Source organism: Pleuronectes platessa, chromosome 15, assembly GCF_947347685.1.
Source record: "Pleuronectes platessa chromosome 15, fPlePla1.1, whole genome shotgun sequence".
Taxonomy (NCBI): domain Eukaryota; kingdom Metazoa; phylum Chordata; class Actinopteri; order Pleuronectiformes; family Pleuronectidae; genus Pleuronectes; species Pleuronectes platessa.
This window is the reverse complement of record NC_070640.1, coordinates 15,456,438-15,483,099: the sequence shown is the minus strand read 5'-3', so window position 1 is coordinate 15,483,099 and position 26,662 is coordinate 15,456,438. Positions and strand designations below refer to the sequence as shown.

Here is a 26,662-nt window from a genome sequence, read left to right as displayed (position 1 = left end):
CAAGGTTCTTAATGAGATGTTTGGTTTGGTTTGTTAAGAAGTTGTTTGTAAAAGTAAGATTTTTACAGCTGTAAAATTACATTGTTGCCAAAATTAAATGAAACAATTACTAAGTGGTCAGCAAATCAGCATCAGTGATAAAGCAGCATCATTTACATCTCCAGTCTCACGATGGAAAATATAAATTACATTCACGTTCAATTTGTGACTCATCTTTTACACTTGAGTATTAACATAATGCTTTATAGTTATTACAAACAGGAAACATCGTCCTCAGATCTGCCCTCAGATAAAATCTTAAAACAAACAATCTGTTATTCTTAAATAAAGGATTTGCTTTCCCCTGAAGGTCTATTTTCAGATTAATGTGGTGAAGGGTGAAACTTCTTTTGGATATGATACAATAAAAGACAGAGACTGAATAGTAAATGTTGTACCTTGCTGGTGTAGTGAATGTCAATTAAAGATAAAACTCAGATGGGGTTTTATGGAGAATAAACTGATATTGCTTCATACAGGCTCTTTTGCAATCATCAGAGAGTCGCAAATTATTACTTTTAAGAGAATTAAGATCATCTTACTATTAATACAGGAATACAAATCTTGGCAGACACTGCTGGTGATGATCTTAGTTACAGTTTGCACATTACTGTTTAAATCTGCCAAATTTTGAATTGCACTGCAGGGATCTGGGGTTTTAATCAAACTCTTAATTGCTTTTCGTGTTTGCATAGAATATTCACACATTGTCCATATGTGATTTATGATGGGAAACATCTTGGCAAAACACATGCTGTGGCTCTGTAATAAATGTATTAACATACGTGACAATAGACTTACTGAATAAATGTTATATTAATTATCAGATGAACTTGCAGAGTTAGTTCTAAATCTGGCTTACTGCAGACATTCAGTAACAACTTGCCTCGTCGAAATATCCACTCCTTGAAAATCATGAAGTAGACCTTGAACAGAAATATTAAAGAAACCGAAACTGACAGCATTTTGTTTCATTAGACATTCTCCCATCCGAGCTTAAAGTCTGTTTATGCTCATTTAAGATCTGACATTCTGCCTTTGGCTGTGGAAACTGAACTCTTATGTAAGTGTGATGTACTATAGTAGATCTTTAAATTACTCTATGTATTTACTACTCTAAATAATTAACAGAATCAAACTAATTATTTCTCTCAAGCAGAGTAGGAAATCTGGTGCTGTCACTGTGAAAGGTGTTTTAAATCAGGAGATAGTGAATGTAGAGGAGCGAGGGGCAAAGCTGTTCTATTCAGTCTATTGAATAATTAGAAACAGTTCATTAAAAAGATCTGTTTAAAAGTACATAAAAGTGCCAGTCCAATCAGTTGTGTATTTACTCTTTAATTATTAAGTATGTAAGCTTGATAACAACAGAAAATCCCCAGTTGATGGCAGAGATGTACAGAAAGAACACAATCAATGTGGACCTTTTTGTTCAGATTGAGGTGGACGTAAAGCTTTTTTATTCTATTGGGGTTTTAAACTGATTGTGACTGGGAAATGATGTTCCCAGTGTTTTTGTAACGTTCTATAACCCACAGACATCAGATCAAGGGGCGAGTCCGGGAGGGGGGGGGGGGGGGGCAGCTGAAATGTAGTTGGCCCCTGATGCTCCCCTGTCCTGTCCTGGTTTAAAAAAAAACTACATCCACCACTGCTCATTCAGAGCAGTTCTATTGAGGCAGTTCTCTCACTGATCTCGGTGGTGGGAGAATCTCTAAAACTAGATACCACCAGTATGCAGTAGGAAAATGTGTTTATTTGCAATTTTGCAATTTACTAATAAACAGCTACTGCACTGTTACTATCATCAACTGGATGTATTCTAAAAAAAAAAAAATAGGCTGTTTAGGTGAGAAGTCAACATTTGCGGGGATCCTATTTAACACTCAGAAAGCTTTAGTGATAACAGACGGGTCCATTTCTGTGAATGTATGTGTCGGTGTGACTCAGACCTCAGATTCTTTCATTTTCAGATATTGAATCTGCAGAAAAAGAACATACAGCTGTAGAATGTATAGATAACCTCACTAATGCAGTCTTATGGAAACCATCTTAGATTATCAGACTTCAGAGCATTTATCAGGCTACAGAGAGCGAACGAAAAAATTGAAAATGGTCTTTGAAATAAAATGAGGTACAAAAGGACCTCTCTGTGAGTCTGTAAGACATTAAAGTGCACACCATTCCCCAGGTACTGCAGCTCAAAACAGTTAGACAGCACAGATTTTTCAGATAGCTCCCAAAGAAGACAAATCGGAAGTTTGTTTGAAATTAAGATGCTCCTGTTGCCGTGGTGGAGGTGAGGAATTTATCTGTCATGTTCGTAGCCGATTCACATTTGCTTCACCACTTCTCCTAACATTTCTCCACGATCTCTGTCACCTAGAAGGAAGCCGCACTCGCCTCACACCTCCATACATTTTGGAGCAGAGGTTACAAAATACATCTTCACTGGAGCAGATAAAATCCACCAGAGAATGACTGTATTTTCGAATGTGGATAACGAGTGGTTCAGAAAGGATGCTGTTTCTTTCTTTTACTAAAACCCCAAATCCTGCTGTGATAATGGCTGGAAACTGAGGAAAAGCAGTGGCTGTCAAGGCGTGAGGAACATTACTGTACATTATTCTCCTTTTTATGCAGCAGTCTAATTAGCAGTAGCTAGCTGATAAATGTGCTATTGTATAATTCAACTTGTAGCGCCCAGGGGAACATCCCAGGATGTGCCACATACAAAGCGTGAGTTGTCTAGTCTGGAGAAAGCCACATTCAAAGAAGTAGCCTATTGGATCTCAGCTTTACAGCACATTGAACTCAGTTGTCTTTGATTACCTCGGGCTCAGACTGTATACAGTGAAATATTCTTTTGTTTACGGTGCATATTAAAATGCAAAATGGGTGGTAAGGAGATTGTCCCCAACAATAAGTGCAAGTTTATGCATTGTGGTGTATGTACAGTGCAGTTTCTGCTAATGGTGTCAGCAAATATGGAAGGAGAAATATGAAGAGGTTTAAATATTGTAGCATGGTCTATTGTGTGTATGATGTATGCATGAATAGGTAGCTTGTCCATATGAGGAGAATGTAATTAAAAAAAGAAAATGGTGTATGCATGTGTGCATAATGCATACGAATGAGCTAGAGAAGTGAACATCAAAAGAAGGGACACACCCCCTCATACATTCATATTGTACTTTCTATTGTTAACCAGTCTTGTATTAGTTCCTTTCATTACACGCATGTGAATGCAGAGTTTAGCGTGCGCACACACACGCACACACACACACACACACACATAGAAAGACGGCACAGTCATACAAAGACTGAGATTCAGGATCTGTGTATGAAGGGACTTGAGAGAGCTCCTCTCCACTCTCTCCCGTGTTCTTGTGCGACTTGCTGCCTCCACCGCCGTGCCCTCAGAGCCTCCCCTGGCATAAATGACCATTATGGCTCCATTAGGGCTGCTCCTAGGAGGTCATTATGCTACACTGCAAAACCAGGGATGAAGACGTTAGTGGGATCCCATCAGGGGAGAGACACAGACTGAGTGAGAGAAAGACATAACACTCCGTCATCCAGCTACTCCAGATGTCATGACAGACAAACAGCGATTCAGGCCCAGTGAGTCAGCCTCTTAAGCAGTAAAAGAACGGAGGGAAAGGATGATTAAAGAGAGGAAAGGACAGCAGTAAGTGCAGCATGCATGCAATGAGGACAGAGGGGCGGGTAATTTTAGGTTAACATTATAGACATAAACTATCCAGGAAAAATGCAACCTGCTGCTTGCGTCTCCCTCTCACAGCAAACTATATTAGAAAGTGTTGTGTGTCTGTGTGAGGTCTTTGGTTTACTCGAGGTTGTACTTGACAAAGTTTTTTTTCGGTTGGATCAAATTTGGCTGTTTATTAAAAGATATTTATTCCTTTTTTTATATCAAGTGATGTTTCAATAAACTGACAGAATTTTGAAAGAGGTTTGGTTGAACATTTATGAAGAGAGAGACTTTCACATAAAATATCAAACAAAGCCAAATTATCCCTCTGCCCAAATGACATAACATAACATAGATATAACAAAATAATAATATTATCAAAATATTTTACTTAATTTATATGACACTAATAAAAAGTTTAATATTTTGGCCGTCAATGTGACATGACGGCCAAAATATTAGATCGTTCCAGATATCAGAATTGAGTGAAGGATAAATTGTATTGGAACGTCTGTGGTCTCACATAGCCAGACCTCCACAGGGCCGTGTTAGTACTACAGAATGGTCTGGCAACATCAATTGGCTGTTGGGCAGCAACATGTCCATAATGCAGCGATGGTGCCACTGCAAAAAACAAGGGCTTGTGTTGGTTGAAGGTTTTCACTTGAAGGGATTGAGGTCATTCCCCACAAAGAAAACAGTAAAAGTCATCTTTGGGATTATTCCATCACAAATCTTCATCATAACTTGCCCTTTCCAGAGTGTAGGTTGCTTTGGCTCAAATGTTGTTGTTTCCCACAGCGAAGGGGGGCTAAAACATGCCAGAAGCAGAAGGGGAGGAGAATACTGCATGAAACCCACGGTCTACATCCAATGAGTCACACTAATTTATGTGGGATTCAAAGCGATAGGTTTGGGCCAATTCTTGAAAACACAAATGAAAGTCAGAAAGGAGATCTGGGTCACACCATCTCCCAAGGAGACACTTGTTACTCTATACGATTGTAAGTGTCATGGAAAAACAAGGCAGCTGAACTTTTCACCCCTTTTTCATCTTTAGGTGAAGTGTGCAAAGCTACAAGGAACAGCTGTCCTCTCAGCAGGTGGCATATAGGGAAAGGGAGCCACTGACCTGTGTAGTTGGCATGATATACTGCTCCTGAGGGCCGCATGCCCCGAGAATCTGGGTCACAGCCAACCAAGCTTATGATAAATGCACCCGAGGTCACAACAGGGCATAAGCCTGAAACATCATTTAGCCTCCCAGGGTTTAGCTTTAACTGTCTGCGGTTGGGAGATGGAAATGTGTTGACAGGGACGCTATATTGCTGTGAACAGTGCTTGGTGGCCCATGACAGAGGAGGTACAGTATGTACCTGCATCCTGTGTGTAGACCAATGAGGTCCTGGCTAAAAATGGGCCTCACGTGGAGTCCTTGTTGTCTGTGTTTTGGTCCCTGAAAATATAGTTCTCTCATAATCAGAAAGTAAACATCAGAGACTACAGTGGCCGAAATGTCACACACAAACGCAACAGAAAACACAACACAACAGAATTGAGCAATCGTTTCGGTTGTTTTGTAATTTTCATATTCATGTTGTGGCTTTTGCGGTTGTGTTGCATGTTTGTGTTGTTGCCTTTGCCTTCGTGTTTTCCATTAATGCACTGCTGTGTCACGTCTCAGCTACCGTTGTCTTTGACGCCAACTTTCTGATTATAAGATAATTACATCTTCTGAGAAACTCAAACTTATTTGCCTCCAGCTACTGTCCACCTTTTACGAACTTGTCTCCTTTCATTGGAACAAAGTTTTATTGTACTTTTCAAACTTTCTGTCCAATAAAACTCTTGTCTTGCTGGCTATAGTTCATTACCTCCTGCGTGGATGATGATGATGATGTGGTCTGGAACACATGCCCAGTCATTATCTGCAGAGTCTTTAGTATTCAGATATCTTATATTTCCCCTGTCAGGACACTTCTTGGCTACAGTGTTGGAGCAGGTGGAAAAAATCAATGGCCTGAGGCGGATGAGGAGCCAACCTGTGTCGCGGGTGCATGTAACATTGTCCTCCATGAGACAGATCCCACTGTTTGTGTTTTTACTGCACTCCTGAGACGTGGCAGTGGCACGCACACACACTCACAAATACTCACACAGCAGACCTATTGGTGGAACAGGTTTCCATTGAACTGGAGTTACACAGCAGATTGTTCCTTAGTTCCTGTGACCATCCCCGTATAAGCTGGGTGAGCCGTGACCCCAGCAAGTGGTCCCACAGGCCAGAGTGAGTGCTACAGGGCTGGAAGCAGATGGCCCTCCTGATGCCACACTGACTCACAGATTGTCTTTAATTGCCAAGGCTGATCATTTGCCCAATGAGTCTGTGAAGGCCGGGACACTCCATGAGTCGCAGGCCTTAAAATAGGGCCTGACGAGGTGCATTGTGATCTCATCCGCTTCAACAGCCATGCACAGTGCATCTTTCTCTCACACACTTGGGAAATCACGCACGCACGCACACACACACACACACACACACATTTCAGAAGGCATAAAACTGACAAAATCAAAGACTCTACAAGGCTTCCTATGAAGGCAAAAGAGGTGGAGAGACTTTAGCAGGAGTCTCTCTCTGCTTTCCTGTCTGGCTCTCTGACTCACTGTCTCCCCAGCAATGCAGGCCCACGCACACGCACATGCAAACGCACACGCACACACACACAGACACGCACAAACACGCACACCTCCCCAGGCCATGACTGTTCACAGTGACAGCAGTGAGTGTGCAGCTCTGACGTCAGTGGACAGCACTGTATGTCAAGTCCTGTCCTCTTATCCATGTGCACTCAGAGAGCGAGACTGTTCCCAGATCAGCTTTGTTGTCTATTAAGCATAACATCTGTTTGTGTGCATGTGCTCTGCTGACAGACAGTATAAACTGCTGTACGGTACTGAACATGTTTCTGTGAGCACTGGATTGATTCAACAGGTGTAACAGCACTCTACTGCATGACCCTCAGCTCTTAACAGGGTGAGTGTTGTTTTTCTTTATTGTTTTGTGGTATAGTTTTGTTTTTCTGTGTTGATGCAATGTGCACTGGTCTGTCTGCGTTCTTACAAGAACATAAGTCATCCCACGTGCACATGCACGTGTGAGCAAAACCAGCTACTGCTCTCTGACAGAGGCAGCGCTGATAGGCTGGCTATTGCCTGAAAGTAGAAGAGAAGGCTCACCTCATTTGCCCAGGTCTTAGCTCACCCCAGGACAGCAGACACATCCTCACACACTGAGGCAGGCAAACAGTCTGCAATGGAGACCCACAGTCTAGTTCCTGTGGTGGGGATGATGAGCTGCTGTAAGAGGCAGAGTGGCAACGCTAAAGCTCATTATGTCTCGGCGGTTGAGCTGCAGGTCTTGAAATGAAACTCGAGCTGCCCTGCCTCGGACATGTCTGACACCTTTGGACGGTGCTGGAGACCAGCAGGGGGACAGAGAAGGGGCGCAGATGTGGAAGTTGGCAGCAGAGTTCAATATGTGTGTCTGCAGGACCATGCTCTGTGTCGTCTGCCTGTTGTTTTGATGCCACCCACTGTTCGAGAGCTCCAGGCTCAGAGAGTCGGGTACTTGCTACATCTCTACCCAGCTGCCCCCTCCATCCCGCCCTCCTGCTGACTGTGCTAATAGCTCTCTTGTTGCTCTCACCCCCCCTTTCCCCAGTGCAGGGACGCATGGTAACATATATAAACATGTATGCATATATGTCTGTATATCATAGCACACAGCCAGCTCCATACCTCCACTCTGTGTGGAAACATTGTTTACAGCTCCAGTAAGTACGTAAGTAGAAGCCAATGTTGCTGTGCTATTTTTGGGTCATGCCACATTTTACCCAACTTGCCCTGTGTATCTAGAGCAGTGCTAGATTGTGTAACCGCAGTACAGAGCTGCCTGTAAGTGCTCAGCATTAAAGTTATAGCCATGAAATAGTGTCGACAAGGCTGCTCCGTCTTGTAATTATTGTACCTAACATCAATACATCTTATTTTTGACGTAAATCATCTGCAAAGGCAAGTCTGTGTCGGAGGCTGAGTGTTCAGCGCAAAAACACAAACACATTAAACTCGAATGGTGAAATGACACTTAATGCACTCATTCATTTTGAGAAAACCTGAACCCCCCCCACCCCCATCATTCATCTGTCCCCTCCACTGCCCCCTTCAGAAGTGGGAGATGGGCATTAAAATGCATACAAAATTAAGGCTGTTTACTTGGACACTAATGAGAGGAGGCTTAAGTAGTCTACTTTAATTAGGATGATTGGCTCCTTCGGGACCTCACAGGCGGGGCCAGAACAGCTGATTCACTCCGAGCTCCCAGGACCTTTTCATACTCTCCGAGTGTCACAAGTGATGTCAGAAGGAGATTGGACTGCAGAGACATGTTGCCTTCACTGATCCCTTGCAGGTTGGAAAGAAGCACTGCAGTTAAATGCACTGAAGCAGACCATTACATAAGCACCACTGCAAGGTCAGACATCTGTGTCCTCCCTGTCTCTGTCTCTATTTAAGTCGCCATCCTAAACTGCCTCGGGGTTAGGCCTGTGAGCCAGGACCCCTGTCCCGTCCTCAAACCAGTGTCTCCGTTTTCGACAACTCAATTGATTTTATTTTCTGCCTTATCTTCTTGGCCTGAATTCTCTTCGCTTTTAGAAAAAGCCTTTTTTTTCTGCTTTTTTTAAGTTTGACTCTGTACTTCGTCCTAACTACTGTATGTGTGTGAGTAACTGAGTGCTCTTGTGTGGAAGCAGAATCTGTTTAGATCAGGTTTCTAGCATCGGAGCAGCCTTTTTTACTGAAGTGCACAGGAAGGAGCACAAAGAAGAGGTTAAAAGTGTGGCTACACTTCAAAAGAGAGTCTAGTTTGTCCCCTTTGATGCTATGCTGCCATGCACTTCAGCTACAAAGAATGGGCACTCTTGTCCCTGAGAAGTGAAGTAAGAGACACCGACAGCTTTTTCCTGAGCTCAATATACACAGCATCACAGTAACTCGCACTCGGCGTACGTCTCAGCGCATATGATGTGCAGCTGGGCAGACTGGGGGTATTTCAAGATCGAGGGTTCTTCGAGTAACCTCATACGGACATTTTTATAAAATTCAAATTTCTGATTGAATCATTCGCATAGCACATATCATCATGTGATATCGGAATAGCTAAGGCAATCTGCAATTCATTATTAGCTGTCAGATCCCGTAGCGAGAAGGGAGTCCGCTCTCCAGCTGAAGGGCTCAGGGTCGAGAACCCTCGCCAGCAAAAATCCACCCCTGCTGAAGTATCCTTGAGCAAATCACTCAGTCCCTGCATGCTCCAGGGAGGCTGATCTGAAGCTCAACCTTACCTCACCTCTGACCTTCTTGTGGATTTCTCCACATTATATGTTTACTATCTGCAGTATTGGGGGGCTTTAGGAGTCACAGGTCTGAGCAGGAAGATGGATGTGAAATCTGTAGATTTCTATCCAACTTCTGAGGTATGGTGGATACAGTGGATAAGAGGATGTGACATCATGTGTCCAACTAATTTTAGTACAGGTTTATATCTTGTAAAGGGGCTGAATTTGTCGTTCTCTATACTTCTGATATATTTCTCTTCCTCCCTCATCATTTTCCATTCAAAGGTCTATGATCCAGGTACAATTACTACCACAAAACCAGGCTTTTCTGAGCTCAGAGTTCACTCCTCTTCTGTAATCGACTGCTTCTCTACCAATCAGACGCCACTAAGTCTTAATGGCAAAGGATGAGTGAGCCAAATGGTTTCATTATATACAGAAACCTTCAGGAAAAAGAGCTACAGCTTGGGTAAAGGGACAAATACAAACACACACACACACTAGACCCACACGTAACGTATATGTGAGGAGACAGATTTTCTTTTTGGTATTGAGGTCAGGGGTCATAAGCACCTTTTGTTTGGTTATCACAGGATACATTGTCTTTTGTTCTTAAGGCTGATGCTCTCAACTCTTACTTTGGACAAATTTAGAGCTTCAATAACTGTTGCGCTAACCAGCATGTCAATCAATTTTTTCTGGAACAGTTGTTTATGATACTGCGATATCATTTGTATACGCTCAGGATTTATTTTTTTTTTCTAAGTAGCTCTTGGATGAAATGTAACTTCACTGTTCAATGAGATTCTAACAGTAGTAAGCGTGTCCCTGTCAAGTGTTAATTTATTGCTTTATTATTATTAAAGAAAGAATAATTGTTCTCATGAGAGTGACAAAATAGGTCAAAAGAAAATGTTGACTTTCTTTTATAACCTCAAAATCTGCAGCCATTTAAGTGGGCCTGTGTATTGAATCATGTTATTTTCTACTGTAAGCTGAATACTACTATAATTATTTTCAATTACATATTTTATTCCTCTTACACTATTGTCAGTCTGTTAAAGCCTTTCTCAGTATATTACATATGCAAAAACAATTGCTCTGATTACCAATATTAAATACAGTGATTTTCTTTTGCAGTTCCATGAAGATTTATATAAGAATGATCGAAAGCGATTCAGCAGAGGTCATAGTCAGAGTATTAGTCCCTAGTTCCAGTCAAGCCCCAAACATACTGGATCCTGCAAATCGTACAATCTAACTTGATATTGTATTGTATTAGATTATCGCTCTCTGATAAATTCCCTTATCTTTCAGCTCCACACAGGACACAGGCTTTTTCTTAAAGGCTTTACTCTCCAAGCTCAAGCTAAAAAAAACTGATGATGTCATCAGGGTTATTGTTGAGACATGCACTGTAAAAAAAGATAAAAAATGTGATCCAACATATCCTGGATATATGTGCTGCCATCTTGGGCACTTCAAATCATCCCAAACGCACTCTACCAATCATGACTGTAATCAGTCTCAGCTGTCAATCAAGTTCCACCTTGCTTTGATATCATCAAATGAGTAATTAAAACCCAACTTGCCGGAAAAATTAACACTTGAATATAAATCAGTGTGATGGGAACAAACCTCAAATGACAGAAGAAAAAAAAAACTTTGAGGAAAAGAAAATGATGTGTACTAACCTACAGGGCAGCCAGCCACCAGAGGGTGATCAAGATAATTCGGCTTCACGTTTTGGAGCCGTCATGTCGTCCATCTTCATTTACAGTCTCTGGTTGAGACTGAGCGGTTCCTCTCGCGCCATTAAAGTCATCATTCAACAGATTTTGATTGGTAGTGCTCATCACGATGAGTAAACTGAAGCTGATTGTGTAAGATCAGTAGAGAGCCTGTTTAACAGTTGTGCTTAAGTTCAGCCCGACTTTGGCAGTAAGGTACTTCAAGTTTAAATGAAGTGTAAGATAAGAAGTTAATGTACAAAAGGACATGTGGTGATTCATTTTAATTTAGTTTTGCTCTCATCTCTTCTCTAGCTATGGTTTCAAACATGCGTGACATCCTGTTCTGTGTGACCTTTGAGATGCATCCACAGAATCCAAACACCGAAAGTAACCAGACGTACACGTGGCAAGATTAATTTGAATGATTGACAAGCGACCCGGCTCCGTTAATCAAGTAATGCTCACTCTGATTAGGACCGTAATGTGAGTAAGATAACCTGGTTAAGGTGTTTACATGAGAGTTGCAATAATATGCGTATTGCATTAGTCTGGTTCTAATTGAATTATTGGTGTGCATGTAAATGCTTTCTCTCACTCTCTCTCTCTGTCACACTCTCTCTCTCTGGCTCATTCCCAGACAGCCGTCTCTGTATTTTATGTGAGGGGGAATCTCTGTGTGTGCTGTAGGTCTCCGTTGATCAGAGGAGAGGTGAGACGTGAGCATGTGTGCAGCAGTTCATATGAAAGCCACCTGGCTCTCTCCAGCTCTGTGATTTATGCCTTTGATAACAGCAACCTAGAGATGCTTTCAACAACAACAAAGTGGTGCTGAAGGATGACAACAATGGGACACTTGTCAATCTGGAGATGAAAAGATGTCTTGCTAGGTGGCTGTCTCTTTTATGACTTTGATTTATATTTTTTTTACGCCTTTGTTTGGTTTATTTGTCTCTATATGTTTCTCTACATTTTATGAAAGGTTATTGATGAGGCATAATGTGAAGTGGAGTCAGTTTTCCATCTCTGCCAGAATGCCCCCCCCCCCCCCCCCCCCGTGCGACGGTGGCAATGTGCTTCGCTGCCTCTGCTATGACTTATCAGCAGACTTATTTCCGCTGGCTTGTCCTTCTCACTGTGTTACTCTGACCGAAAGAAACATGCACCTCCTGTTTGATTTGTTATATATTTTAGAATTAAATGTCCTTCCTTTTTTTGGGAGTGTGGCAGTAAACTACAAGATATGATAAATGGATGTGGACATAGGGCAGCTCTACGGTGTTGAGCATCAGGATCTCTTTGCTTTTCTATTTAGCAAAAGTATTTTGATTTTAACAAAATGATGATATGATTATGGTATAAGGGCCATTTAAATAGATAAAAACATCTGACATTTTGAGAAAAGCGTTGTAATTTCAATAGAAAAAAGAATAGCAATATCGGAAAAAATGATTAGCTACATTTAATTTTAAAGGGGGATAGTGGCGGTGTGGCCAAGGGGGTAGAGCGGGCGATCTCCAACATGAAGGTTGCCGGTTCAAACCCCACTCTTCCCCATCTGCATGCCGAAGTGTCCTTGGCAAGATACTGAACCCCTAAGTGGCCACTCATAAATGTACAAAAAAATGTAAGTCGCTTTGGACAAAAAGCGTCAGCTAAATGACATGTAATGTAATGTAATGAATATCAGAAGACCAGCTCGTCACAAGCATTATAAGTATCAGGACTTTGAAAAAATCGCGCAAAAAACTTTGTTTATTCTAAAGAAGGAACCACATAGACTGACTAGAGGAAGTCGCCTTTTTTGTGGAGGAGGAAATGTTTGGTGGCGGTCAACTGTAATGTGTGTGCTTTTCAAAACGCAAAGAGTGGGAGCAAAGGTTCTCTTGCACCTTCTCATAATATAATGACCTTTTTTCTTGTTAAATTATAATATTATTCTTGAAATCTCAGAATTTCTTTTCTCCGTATGTCCTTCGTGTTTAGTGTCAGTAGCAGTTTAATAAAAAATATTTAGCAGCACAGTTCTTTTTCTTGCTGTTAATTTAAAGTAGCTGGCATCTTAACACATCGTCACTGTGACAACTGTTTAGATCCTTTTTAAATTACATGTAAGATCTTACACGTGATGCATCACTACAAATTAAACTAGTGCAGTTCTTCCAGGCCTGCTACTGTACAAGTTTAAAATAGAACTCATCAATTATGCAACACTGACAAGGGACCATTCTTCAAAATATATACTTTCAGTGTTTTTTTAACAATTTATATATTACATCTTCTATTTTAACATTGCAAATGTCTTAACAGAACTTTTGCCTCGTTTTCCCACAAAAATATTTTTTCTGTGAAATAATACGTTATGCTATTGCGATATGGAAGAAAAGCACTTAATTATAGATGTGGCTTACATTTTTCCTGAGTATGATATAGTCTCCTTTCCTCAACAAGTTTCCCTTGTCCAAAATACCTCACAGATTTTCATGAGAATGAATTGGACTCCTGAGTCCTGGCCTTATTTCCCCTCCTCGAATTTCTCATTCACTCCTGTCCTTTCTTCTCTTTGTCTTACTCTTCCACTGATGTGGCTAATGTCATTTTCTGTTCATTCGTCTCACTCACCTCTGCTCTGTACCATTCATCTGTCTTACTCCTGCTGTCTACCCCCAAAATCTACTGTAGCTGCAGGATGAACGGCTTCTTTCATTGTTCTCTGTTCCCTGTAATAAAGCTAACCCTGGTTAACTACACCCAAAAGACACTCTATGTCTGGAAATGATATTAGTTATCAGTGTTTCTTCCTGCTCATGTAATGTTACACTAAAAAAAATTATGCCGCACATTATATACATCGTATACACCATCTGATCTTTATGTTCACCCTATAACATCATCTACTTTACATCATTTGGCCACTGGAAATTAAGTATTAATGTAGTTCTAGGCTCTATTAGTTTTTAATTTCATGGTGACATTAAAACGTGGGCATATTTGATCCATATGGCCTCCACAGAAGGATCAGCTGTCCCTGGGCTCCTCCTGTGCATTAGACAGTTGACAGTCTTCTTATAGCAGAAATAAGTGGAGTGCTCTGTGACTGATGGAGCTCCTTTGTCAGTGACGGGGGAGCTGCTGCTGGCAGTTTTGGGCCAAAGAACAGTACAGATTACATTAACATCAGTCAAGCTGTTGTCAGACTGGTAGGACATAAATAGGACCTTATTGATGCATAATGCAACAACTTTTCATTGTGCGGTTTTTCTGAGTAATAGGATCAGAAAGAGGAGTCTGAGGCGTGGAAAGGCACTATCACAGAAAACTTGATCAGTAAGAAATGTATAAGAAACTGTGCATTGCGACAAAATTGGACAACGTGTGTACATTTTTAAAGGGTCTATTTGTTAAGATCGTAAATCATACACTATTGTGGATGTTTTTTTTAATGGAATATTTTCTCCTTTGTTTAACAAAATTTTACAAAACATATCCTTCCATGCCGGGCCAGTAGGTTGTGTTACAGTCCACATCAACAATCTGTCAAATACCAGAGAAGAATAATGTGGTCCAAATAATATTTTGGGTGAGGCATATGCCTGTGAATGTCGGTAATATGGATCAGGAAAGCTGCAGCCTTGTTATTAGACCTAACAGTGCTAACCAGACAGAAACGTGTTGTTTTTTCCCGGCGCATGCTCATTACAGAAAGCAACAGTGGGCGTGTGCGAAGTAAGCTGTGTCATCATCATTTCCCTAACGCGATGTTTTTACTTGTGCACACGAATACACAAAGACAGACGTTTTGGAAAATCTGCACTTTGAAAGGCATTTGTAAAAAAGTCTATGTTTTATCGACTTAAACTGTCCTTTGCGGATTTTAAGGTGTATAACAAAACTGTTTTGCAAAATAGCTAAAATGATGGGGGGAAAAACGAGGATATAGTACAAAAGGGTCTGCCAGCTTGTCACCATCCTCCTGCATTTGACATCTGTCTGTAGTTGATGTGCTGCATAATGAGTGAAGCAGGTTGAAAAACATGGTGACATCGGGAGGATTCATGTCAGAATTGTAAAATGTCACTGATCATGATTATAGCTACAAATTGGTGTAACCAGTGATAAATACCTTCTGCTTGCCACTTTAACAGCAGTATAACATTCAGCAAAGTGCTCGAGATTTACACTGACGAAAACAAAGCTTTAAGCCCAGTTCCCTCGCATGCAAAACAAATCCCAGGAAACTTTGACACAGAAATGGCAGCCGGCCGTTTGATCACCACTGACACTGCCCCAACCCGCGTCTCTCCTCCTTTACTACAATCGAGTTCACAGAGACTCACAAAATACAGGTGCAGGTAGAAGCATCCAGGAAGAATGCCACCAAAGCACCAGTTTGTGCTCTGGATGCATATTGAGCTCCTTCGGCAGACAAGTGACAGCACCGGGAGTTGTGCATGGCATTCAGTTTGGCAAGTTTCTACAGCTCAAAGTTTATTTACAGTAGGAAGGGACGTGGATTAATATACAAATTAGCAGTTGCATAGATTTCTGAATGATGGTCGATATATCTAAACATTGGGTGCATCAGAAGAATACATGTTGATGGCTAAGCTTTTTGGACATGAAAGCTTTTTCTAGGATTTTTAGAGACTTCCTACATAAAATATCCTCAGGCCGGAATTTTTTCTCCTGTTCTTGTTGTGATTTTTATAGATTTTGCTAACATTTTAGTGGTTGTGGGTAGAAAAATGTGCTGCATTTGCTTTGAGCGAAAACGAAATGCCTGTAGAATTTGGCAGGGAACACATCGTTCTTTAGAATTAAACGTCCTCTCCTTTCCGTGTGCACTCCTAAAGGAAGGATGAATTTTCGTGCTGTGGGCGGGAGGAGCGAAAGCTGAGGACAGTTCCCCGGAGTCCGGACACCAAGGCCCCCAGGCCTCCACAGCTCATAAACAGATGTGTCCTTGTCCCCAGCCAAGCGCAGCCACTCAAGTGGCAAAGCAGGGGCCCAATAATTGTGAAGAATTGAAAGCTAAATATTGGCTTTATCTCCTCAGTAATAAAAGGGCCATGAAATTGATTTAATGCTGCAGCGCTTCTCTTGGGTGGCTTCTTACAGCGTGAGCACAAAACAATGAGCAGCAGCCATCTATTAATTAACCCACCTAATCCTGCAAAGTTAATCTCTCACCACAACTTTGCCCGCAACTAACTTCCAAGCCAGTGGGTCTATTGGGGGTGTCATGACAATGGCTGCGAGGGGAAGATGGATTCAGCACTTAGGAAAGGAGAGAGAGAGAGGCAGGGAGAAAGAGGTGGAGAGTGTCTGCCTGGAACACTGTTCTGCTCCGCAACCATGGGGACACTAGAAGTGGAAATGCAGGGGGGCATGGCCATCATTAGCATAGTATCAGAGTTGATTTGGGGTTTTTTTTGGAGAAAAGAGGTGGAGAATATCATTTGAGCTGTTGGACTCAGCTCCTGGTCCGGTAAAGCTGCAGCAGCATAAATGCCGCTGATTTCAGCTGCCTCTTTGTCGTCACATTTGCATTTCTTTTCCCCTGTCGCCGTGCCGCCTGAGTCCCTTATTCTCTCCTGAGCAGTTAGATAGTTGGGGGGTAAAAGTGGTATTTCTTTTGCTTCTCCACCTGCCTGCCCAGCGCAGCATGATGGCGCCTCACACCCAATTCGCACATTTGCGGTCATATTGTGTCGACAGAGTTGTGAATTACCTCCTTCTCAGCCGGCTGATGAAAAGCTATGTGTTTTTCTCTTTGGCTGCAGCTCATCTGACCCTGCCCCCCCCCCCATACTTCCCCCCTCAGTCACTCTATTGTGTGAGACCCTCTTCGTAGAATTGCAGTACAAGGCTGGCTCGGAAAATAGGTCACCCGCTGGTGCTCCTCTCACCTCCACAGCTTTCAAAAAATAATCCTCTAAGGTGTCCTGTGCCATTTTTTAATGTCTAAACCAACGTCTCCGGAAACTATGGTCAAAACATAGAAGAGAAATACACACAACATGCACACGGAAAAATCATATCAATATATCTGTCAAGAATTTCAAGAAAAACTTCAGGTTATGTGGAAATTTTTTTTTTTTTTTGCTAGTGAGGAAAGCATTTCCTGTGGAGATAATTTTCGGCGGCTGATTAGGGTGTTGAGCCCAGAGTGAGGAATCTCATCACCACCGCTAATGACATACCGTTCCTGTGCTGAGAGAGGAGCCCAGGCCCTGGGCACGGACTCGCCTCTGTCAGCCACCTCTAACTACTTTGTTCATTAAGGCCAACAATGTAATTACAATTCACAGATACTGCATTGGCTTAATTACAGACTGATTATTAGGCTGATATTTGTTGGAATAATCAGAGCCTAAAGAAGTGGATTTGTATTTGCATGGTATTAAAGTCTTTATTTTTCTGGTTAATCATAAACTGACAAATTTGACCGATTTATGAATGTGTATATAGATATACGTTTAAGCCAGAGGCTTAAAGATATCTCGGCGATGGAAGACAGCAAATGTTTACCTAAGAAGAAAAGAACACAAGAGACTTGTGCAGCCTTCATATAAACTAACAGATTGAAATCTCTTGTGAGTGTCAAATCATCCAACAGATGTCTCCATCTGATTGTGGAAGATGTTTTTTTACCCCCACTTTATATCTTCCAGCTGAATAGCCGAACATAAAAAATGTGGAATAATCTGCCTCTTGCATTACAGTGGATGATTCTGATTCCATAGAAACTCTCAGTAATTGGGAGCACTCCCGAATAAATGCAGGGATAGTCCCCAGAGGTAGGGCTATTATGCCCATGTCTATGCTGCTCAGAAGTGGCTGTAATCTTTCATCCAAAGAATGTGACATAAACACCCCCCAGAGCCAAATTCTTCCACTAATATAATCAGGGACTTGGTGAATTGCAAACAGACCCAAAGTCAGTTTACAAATGCAAATTAGCTCCTTCTCAATCTGACAGAAACCTTCTATAAAAAATAATAAAAACTGTAGTACACGTCGCACTAAAAATGATCACATGTACGTCACTGTTTTTTTGGGGGTCTTTTTAGATGATTTTATATTTTGCTCTTTGTGATCCATTATAAATTATGATGTTTTGATACATATACAGGAACAGAAGTATTTTCATATGTTTATTAACCAGTTACTCAAGTTGTGATTTTGGAATTTACTGTTTAATTTAATTCCTTTCTACTTTATTTCACTCGTGTTAAACCGGCGTGTCTCAAGAGATACACGACTTTAAAGGTGCTCTTTAGTTAATAGTTATTTTAAACATCTGCACTTTTTCCTCCTCAAACCCAGCGAGTAGCTCACGGCTCCCTCTGCGTCTCGGTATGGATCAGTGGGTCTGCAGGGTTTTGAATATCACAGTGGGCTCAGTAAGAGTCTGCTGATAGATGTTGCCCTGACATGAGCCCCCTGTCTCTGACAGCTACGGTTTCATCCCGTAGCTCAGCGCGGCTATCAACATTCTCCTGTAGCTCTGGGGCGTACTCATCCATGTGCAGGAAGTGATGTATGTGTGTGTATGTGTGTGTGTATGTGCCTGCAGGCTTCCCAGCGACAGCGTACGGACCGGTGGCGGCGGCAGCGGTAGCAGCAGCGCGTGGCTCAGGTAGGGGGGCCCGTGGAAGAGGCGGCTACTTGGCGTACCCACAGAGCACAGGGCCAGGTAAACGCTCTGTCCATGTTCTGTGTGGCTGCTGCTCTCTCCAACTTCTCCTGCTCTGCTTCCCCCGATAGACATAGAACCCCAAGTTCCTATGCTACACTCGCCAGCAGTTCTAGTGTAGACTCACAGATTTACATACACATTGCTTTATCGAATATCATTAAATACATATATACTTGGATAATTTCCAGTATTGAAGGAAGTAGCTCAGAAATAAAATCTCCACTTTATGGCCCATTTATCAACTAATTTCAGCTCCTTTGAATACAAAATTATTATTATTATTATGCTTTTCAGCCACAATTTCCTTCCACCAATTGGTTTCAAACAATGATCATTCAAAAGGGGATTTTTTAAAAGACTCACAGGATCAAAGCAAATTAATTCAATGAATTTTAATTCGTCATTCATTGTCATTAGGACCAAATTTTAATCAAATGCAAATCTGTCAAAAACATCTGTCCGTGAAGCTTTCAAGGGTTCTTGATATTAAAAAGATGTTTACAGAGAGCACCAATGTAAAATCATCAAGAAGCCGCAAGAATCTGAAAGGGTGTTGCAGCGACTCAAGGTGTTTTTCTTTAAATCTCGTTAAACGATGCAGTACTTCTCATAATCTTTATTTGTCATTTAATAGGACAAATGTTCTGATGGCGTTTAATCAGACTCAAAACCAGCACAAACCATGTGAACAGTGAAGATCGTGGTTGGAAAACCTTTTTGCTCAGTGTGAATAAATGTGGTCCTTCAACGGGCTGTGATGAGAGCGAGCTCGACCCTCCTTACGTGCTCGCAACTGCTCAACAGTCACATGTTAAAGACTCTGGAGGCGTGATTGGTCATTTGAACATGACGTCACCCCCAGTCTCCAGCCTGCAGAGAGGACAGGATCCTATTTTTACTGTGGACGTCCGTAATGACAGTATTACTTTTCACAATCTATTTTGGGATGTTAAAAATGACATGACGTATATCTAAATTAAATATAACTGATATTAATATCGCGACAAGTTGAAATTGGATTGTATTTTAAATCTGACTATTTTCTATTAGTAAATCTATAGCAGATATCTCAAATTTGATGTGGATATCTGATATTAAATACACTTCAATGACAAATGCTACATAATTTGTTCGAGGAAGAATTATTTTGGGAATGTTTAAAGACAGTTGTGGACTGGAAGAATTGTGGATATATAAATGTTCTTTTTGACTGGGAAGACTTTAATTATAACTGCAATATACTGCAATATAGCTACGGTTCAGCTACTACATGTTATAACAGAAACTTTTAAAGGATTTTTTTATGTAAATTAGTTCAGTCAAAGTAGCAGAAAGTTTATAATATGATTTTTTACCTGTGAGGACGTTATTGTCAATTTCGTAAAATGAACACTGAGACTGGTGAGAATGCAGTTTTGAGTGGGAGAAATGCTATTATGGATTTCATCTTAAATGTAATTACAGAGAGGACTGTGGTCCGGTAAAAAGTTTAAACACTAACCTGACTTCCTGGACATGGAGCATGGTACAGATCGTTTATGCGAATCAACGCATGGTCGGTACTGACCAATCGTTAGGAAGGAGACATCAGACGTTCTGCCCGCCTCTAAAGCCTCAAAATCCAGTTTAGGGTGCGAGCGTTGAGCTGTTCCAAGCATCGTGAGGGTCAAGACCAAAATTGTGTGGATGAAAGCAGAAAAGCTCATCTGCAAGGATGGTTTTCTATGTGCTCATATCACATGCACACACGTGGTTTTTACGGATTCAGGTTTTAAGCCTGATTAAACGCCTCATGGTATCATGATCTCCATTTACGGTAAACTAACATAGTTTTGGTAAAATGTCAAGTTGCTCTTGTTTTGGCACAAATGTGGACAGTCTCTTCTAACAGTAATTAGCAGCCAGATAGTAGTGTTCACATTTTCTACTTTTCTACCATTCATTTCATGCTATCATCTGTTGAGATGGTTTACTGCAATCATGTTGGAGTCAGATCATCCTGATTATGTGGATGTCTTTCCAGTGATTGTGTGTTGTGTCATTCCTACGCAGATTCTAATTCAGTCTGTTGATTATATGAGCAAACATTAATGTTAAACGATTCCAATGTATCTGCCAAGAGTTTTGTACCAAAAACCGGAGGCAAGCTTCTGTCTGTCTTAAACACAGCATTGATTAACTTGTGGGCTTCATTTAGACATCCTGCTTTTCACCCGCTTACAACTGCAGATCATTCAATAGGTGTCAATAACAGCTCCCCTGAATGAACACACAGCTCCCGGCTCCTCGGGAAGTGTGTTTTTCCTAATCAGACGTACGATTAGATGCTCGGTGGAGAAAATCTGTTTTAATTGTAACTCAGATGTTGTCTGGTCTGTGCAGTCGTTCACGGAAATTAAGTCTGAAGACACGATGCTCAGCGCCACGTTCTGCGATACCTGAAGATGCACACTGACACACAGTCAAGTGGCTTTAGTGCATCTGCCCCACCTGCATATATGCACAGGAATAAATTAACCCACCCATCCTCATTTCAACTTAATTAAAATCGACAGAGGGAACACTGGAAGCCAGTCCGATGCTCTTTTCAATGCGCCGACTCTTTTTCTTCTCCATCGGCCTATTTGATATTTATTTTTATTATTTTTGCATTTTCAAAATAATCGTCCCACAATTGCGGCAAACATCAGGAAGAAGCAAGGAAGACTGATTTGTGGTAAGCGGCAGCCAGGGGAGCAGGGAAACATGATGGCAACTATTATGAACAGTTTAATTCTGACAGCTGCAAAAGGGATGGAGACAAGTAAATGATTATGAACGGGGGGTGACGGGAGGAGGGGGGAGGAGGCGACCGGAGTGGTAAACAGTGACATCATGGGCCTGTGTTAGGGAACTTAAAGAGCCATGACGCTGCTTTGAGGAAAACGTCTGTCAGAGAGACGTGTCGGCTGTAAGCTGCAGGAGCAGGAAAATGCGAATATAGTTTTGCTGCATTTCCCTAAATCAGCTGTATCCCTTTATTGTGGTTCGTTAACTTTTTATTAAATGTCCTCGAAGACTCTCAGTTGTTCAGGTCACGGTATTTCTTAGCCAGGTAATTTAAAACATTTGCAATCACAACTTGTTATAACTATAAACAGTTCAGTCCTTGTGTGATTTGTGGTTTTTGGAAAGAGTCAAATCCGTTGGACGAATAAAAAGGTGTTTGAGAAGATGCTCGGTGGATTAATACGTTCAGCGGTCTCTCCTCTCTATACGGACACAGACAGCTCAGAGGACATAGATTGTTTAAGCTTGACCTTCCTCCCTGTGCATCATCTGGGGACGTTGCTGCATTTCAGGCTTATCTCACAAATTTAATTTGCACCACCCTCGGCTCTAAATCAACTCTGGGATAGAATGTCTAGTGGGTTAATTTTGTTGTTTTATTTTTTGCTACATTTTCTTCTTTTAGTGCAGATGAGGGTTTTCGTTGTAAGGGGGAAAAAAGGCTTGTCTATGATGTCAGTGTGGATTCTTTGTGCTTTGACTCCACCTACAGTTCCCATAGAGCACCACATACTGTGCACTTTGTCTACTTTGACCCTTTAAGAGAGAAACAGGGAGGAAACCAGAGAGGTTCATTTGAAAAATGAAAAACACTTGAGTTCCATGCATAGTTTGGATTGAGGTTTTATTTAGCGGAAACAGGATTGTGTAGATGACAGAGTTGTGGGAGTGTGGAAGATGTTTCCCTCCCTGACAGAAGTCTCTTTCACCCTGCTCCCAGTGCTCTACAGGCTGACAGCAGGCTGACGTCCCTCTCAGTGACAGGCCCCTGCTGTTGACAAGGTGTATTTTAGTCTTCTCACTGTGGCCTGGCACTTGTGGCAAACTACAGCCCACCACAGATGCAGCAGTAGTTGTGTATCATAACAGTAAAAGCGACTGAAGATGAAGCCCCTGCAGCACCATCTCTGCAAGTGTATAACCTGCATATACATGTGTGTTAATTATGTACTTGAGCTGCTAGACAAGATCTTATTATAGCTCATTGTTCTGTTTAAGATTGAACTTCTCTAGCTGTCTACTGGTTCCTTAACCAGCTTTTAACTGTAATTTCCTTTAAAGAAAACCTAAACACTGTGTCAAGGCCCTTTCACATAGAAAGTTGTTTTCACTGAACATCTTGGGAAACTCAGACACACACAATATGAACTTTTCCTCCATTGTTCCACTGTGTCTGCCTGGCAGCATGGTTTCTATTGGAAGCTCGAGTGTTTGTCACAGGGCACAGTTGTTAAAGCGCAACATTCAACATTTGCGCAACAAAAAAACGTCCTTTGTGTGGTGATTGACATTGAAAAGAATGGATCTCAGAGTCCAGCGGTGTTTCTATCACATCCTATCTTAAAGGGCCTTCAGACTAGGCGACACGTTTTATTTTGGTAAGAGCTGAATCGCCGATGGGTCTTCAGTGTGTATTTAAAGATGGCGAGGTATTTTGACCCAGAAGCCTGTTGGACCTCGACAGCCTCTCTGTGCCTGTTGGTAAGCACATTTGAGAACTCCAGGCTAGAAGTCGATCACAGGGATCCGACTACTGGACGGAGTTTAGTGTCACCTGCAGGTAGAGAGGATTTGTCCCACACTTGGCTTAGTGAAGCTGGATCGCAGTTTTGAGCCTGATTTGAACCATGACGGAGTGCCGGAAAAGGGGGGGGGGGGGGGGGGGAGTCACATAATATCAGATGGAGGGTCTGAACATCTGCATAGTTAGGCCAGCAAGGAGGAAATTGCTAATTTGGAGATGACTAATGCATGCACCAGCACCTGGGCTACATTTTGGACAAGAATACTGTGCTGAGCTTCTGCTGGTGATATGACGGATAAACCTGCACAAATTGTTCACAGTTGCCGCGTTAACTGACTCACAGGTTGGATATTTAGTGAACCGAAGGCTATCAGTAGACATTTAAATTCTAATCTCATTTAATGGATGTCCATCTCCTGAAATAGCAAGAGAAGGTCAATGATTTACCCGTTTTTTTTCAAAGAGTGCTCTTTGTTTTTTGGTTTTAAAGTGGTCGTATGTGAAATCGTCTTTGCAGTAGCGTCGTCAGAGGACAGAGAAATACTCGGGTGATGCAGATGGTTCTGACAGTCCTGGTCCCAGTCTGCGCCGGAGGACTGTTCTCCTCTGAGCTTTCTGCCAAACTCAAATGTCAGTCTCAGATCTCGACTTTACCTGCAATGTGCACACAGCTTGCTTCTAGAGGTCTGGAAGATGGCGGTGTACAGTATGCCCGACATGACTCAGGTGTTCGAAGCTGAAATAGAGTTGGCTGTGGTCAGTGGTGTGCTGAAATTGGAGTGTAAATTGCAGACGTGTCCCGGTCCAGTTTTATTGGGACTCTTGCTGGCCTCCACTAACCCTCAGTTAGTCGTTCTTCTTTGTTTCATCCTCTCTTTTACTCATCTTCTTCCCCTACCTATTTTTTGTTTTTCTTCACCAATGAAAAGATGGGAGCGCACGTGGCAGACATTTCCAAATTAAGATCATTATCAATTCCCTCCCAACAAGCTCTGTGATCTTCAGCAGTGCCCGAGAGGAGAGCCGGATTGGCTGCTTGCACTGAGCTTAATCATTCTGGCTCTTTGCGAGCTCAGGTCCATTTGTCCCAGATGCTAATCTGCAAAGCTCAGCTCTGAGGCCAGAAGCGCTCTACATGTATTCGGTGCAAAATAACATGAGCAGACATGCCAAGCCCATCCTGCTTGTTTTTTGTTTTTTTTGTCTAAGGCCCAGGGAAAGATGTGACACATCGGGGAGGGCAAAGAGTCCCTTTGTGCCTCCACTAGGAAAGTGTTGGCTCTCACAGCTGTGGGTAGCAGATGCTCTAAGGTTACAGGAACAGGCCTTCAGGGACATCACCACTCTGCCCTCCAGGGGCTGCATACATAACACACTCTGCAAGGAAAACTTAGTGACGGCTTCACTGGAGTGAGGTATATTTGTCGTCTTGTAAATTTAGTTATGAAATATTAAATGTGTTGTATAATCTCTGATCAGCACAGGATTTAGTTTCAGTTGCATTATACATTTATTAAGAAGAGACATTATTTCCTTTCATTTGTGAAAACATTCAGATTGCAAATTGCAGACTTACTTGAATACATATGATACTATTTTTATAACATATAAATTAAATTGAGTAAGATGCAGGGATATTTTGACCATCATTAAGATAACAGTATCTTAGGAGACATTGCTGTGAAAGATAATTCCTCTACTCTCTGTATCTAAATGACCATTAGATGCATTTCACACAACCCTGACCAGACTTGTCTGGGGAAAAAAATGTGTTCAGCCAAAAGGGCAGCGCTGTCAGCTCGGAGCCTACTCACGATAGGATAATCTGTGCTGACGGTCGATAACTGCGTGCCCTTTCTCTGTCCCGGCCACACCAGATCCCACACAGGTTAAAATCTGCATTAAAATCATTTAGTGTGGCCTGTGTGGGCTTCCCTGCAGCGAATTAGTGGGCTCCGATCTACTACACTGTTGCACGTTGTTTTACCCGGGATTCAGTGCTCAGAATTTCCTCTTCCTCTTTAAAAATGTCCACAGTCACTTCCCAGCTGAGGTTTGAAGGTAAATATAAATCTGTAGCGTTGTTGAGATTGTCCATCACTGGAAAGGAAAAAGCAAGAAAAGGGAAAAATGAAAAGTAGAAAAGAAAAAAAAAAAAACATAGGTCTGAGTATGGGTGAGTAAATGCAAGAAGAAATCATCTGTTAAAATTCATTAGCCAAGCTTCTCTGAACACAAAATGACAAGACATTAAATATGTATTATTTATGAAATGTCTGCGCTCTCTGAAAAGGGTGTCTAGTGCTGTTAATTACTCAGCCATTCATTCAGAAAAGATTATTTCAAATGGAAAGTGAAAGCAAGACTAGACCGCAAAAGAGCTGTTAGTTTCTTTCACGCTTTTTTTAAATGACATTGGTGAAAATAGAAAAGCTAATTATGGTGGCTCTAAAATTCAAAGCTAATTTGGGAGGCAGCATGTCAGGTTTATTGACATCTTCTGTAGAGTGATGTGGTTTGATGGCCACCGAGGAATCTCGCTGGCGCCACGAGGGAACGGGGGAACGAGCGCATGAAAAATCACTATACGCAGAAATGAAAATGACTTTAATGACTGATAGCAGATTTCTATATTCCCAAATTCCCAGGAATCCCTGTATGTCTTTAAAACAACAAGCATCTTCATGTATATCAGAGTCCACTCGTAGATTGAAAGATCAGATTTCAAAATAAAGGGCAGTTTCAATATTTTTTTTTGCAGACATTACTAGTTTATCAGCCTAAAAAGAGACAAATATAGGTGTTAAGAGCCCTCTCAATCCATTTGAGGTTTTAATGCTTGTGCTTACTGTTTTAACATTTGGCTCAATGATTGTGCCCTCAAACGCGTTTATGTGAATATAACTAGGAATAATCACAAACTTGGTGCACATCACTGGCAAACTTGTGAAAATATTCCTCACACGCCAAAGTCGCATCCGGCCAGAGAGCGTGACGCTGTATTTTATCATCAGCGTGATTAGTTTTATTTTCCAACCAGTGTGGAAAAAGAGCGGCGGTGCTTTCAAGGTTTGTGGTTCCTCCTTAAAGGCAGTCACCTGGCAAAGTGGGAACGAGCGCGGGGCATTTATCCACTTAAAGAGAGCCACCCCGATGATGTCAGTAACAGATGATTGCAAGACACTCCCCTCTCCATCGCCTCGCAGCCGGGCCTGGTCACCGAGGGCAGGCGGGGGGGAGAGGATGGGGGTAGGGGAGATAATTATCAGTATAAATGAAGCCCTGCGAACGATTCGCACTGCTGGGTCCCCTGATCTAGTCTCCAAGGCAACCTCACCACGCTCATTTGTTTTGTAGATGAGTAATTACATCCAATTAGTGCCCAGTGGAAAAAAGGAGTCCAAGAAAGGCCCATTGTTCTGGATAGATTGTGTGAATATTAATAGTGGGACGGTCTGAGGCGCACTGATATGATCGGTGATACTAATGCAGCTGTGGGCCCACTCT

General features: G+C 41.9%; 1 protein-coding gene across 8 annotated transcripts in view; it reads left to right on the top strand.

The window, feature by feature from the left end:
• msi2b (musashi RNA-binding protein 2b) overlaps positions 1 to 26,662 on the top strand; it is a 255,566-nt gene that overhangs the window by 211,527 nt on the left and 17,377 nt on the right. For 5 of the 8 annotated variants that reach the window (XM_053442301.1, XM_053442300.1, XM_053442299.1 and 2 more), the window contains one exon: positions 18,460 to 18,579. The exons of 2 other annotated variants lie outside the window; for them this stretch is intronic. In XM_053442301.1, the coding sequence (XP_053298276.1) occupies positions 18,460 to 18,579 (120 nt within the window). The remainder of the gene's footprint in view (positions 1 to 18,459; positions 18,580 to 26,662) is intronic. One more of the 8 variants, XM_053442302.1, reaches the window with a different exon arrangement.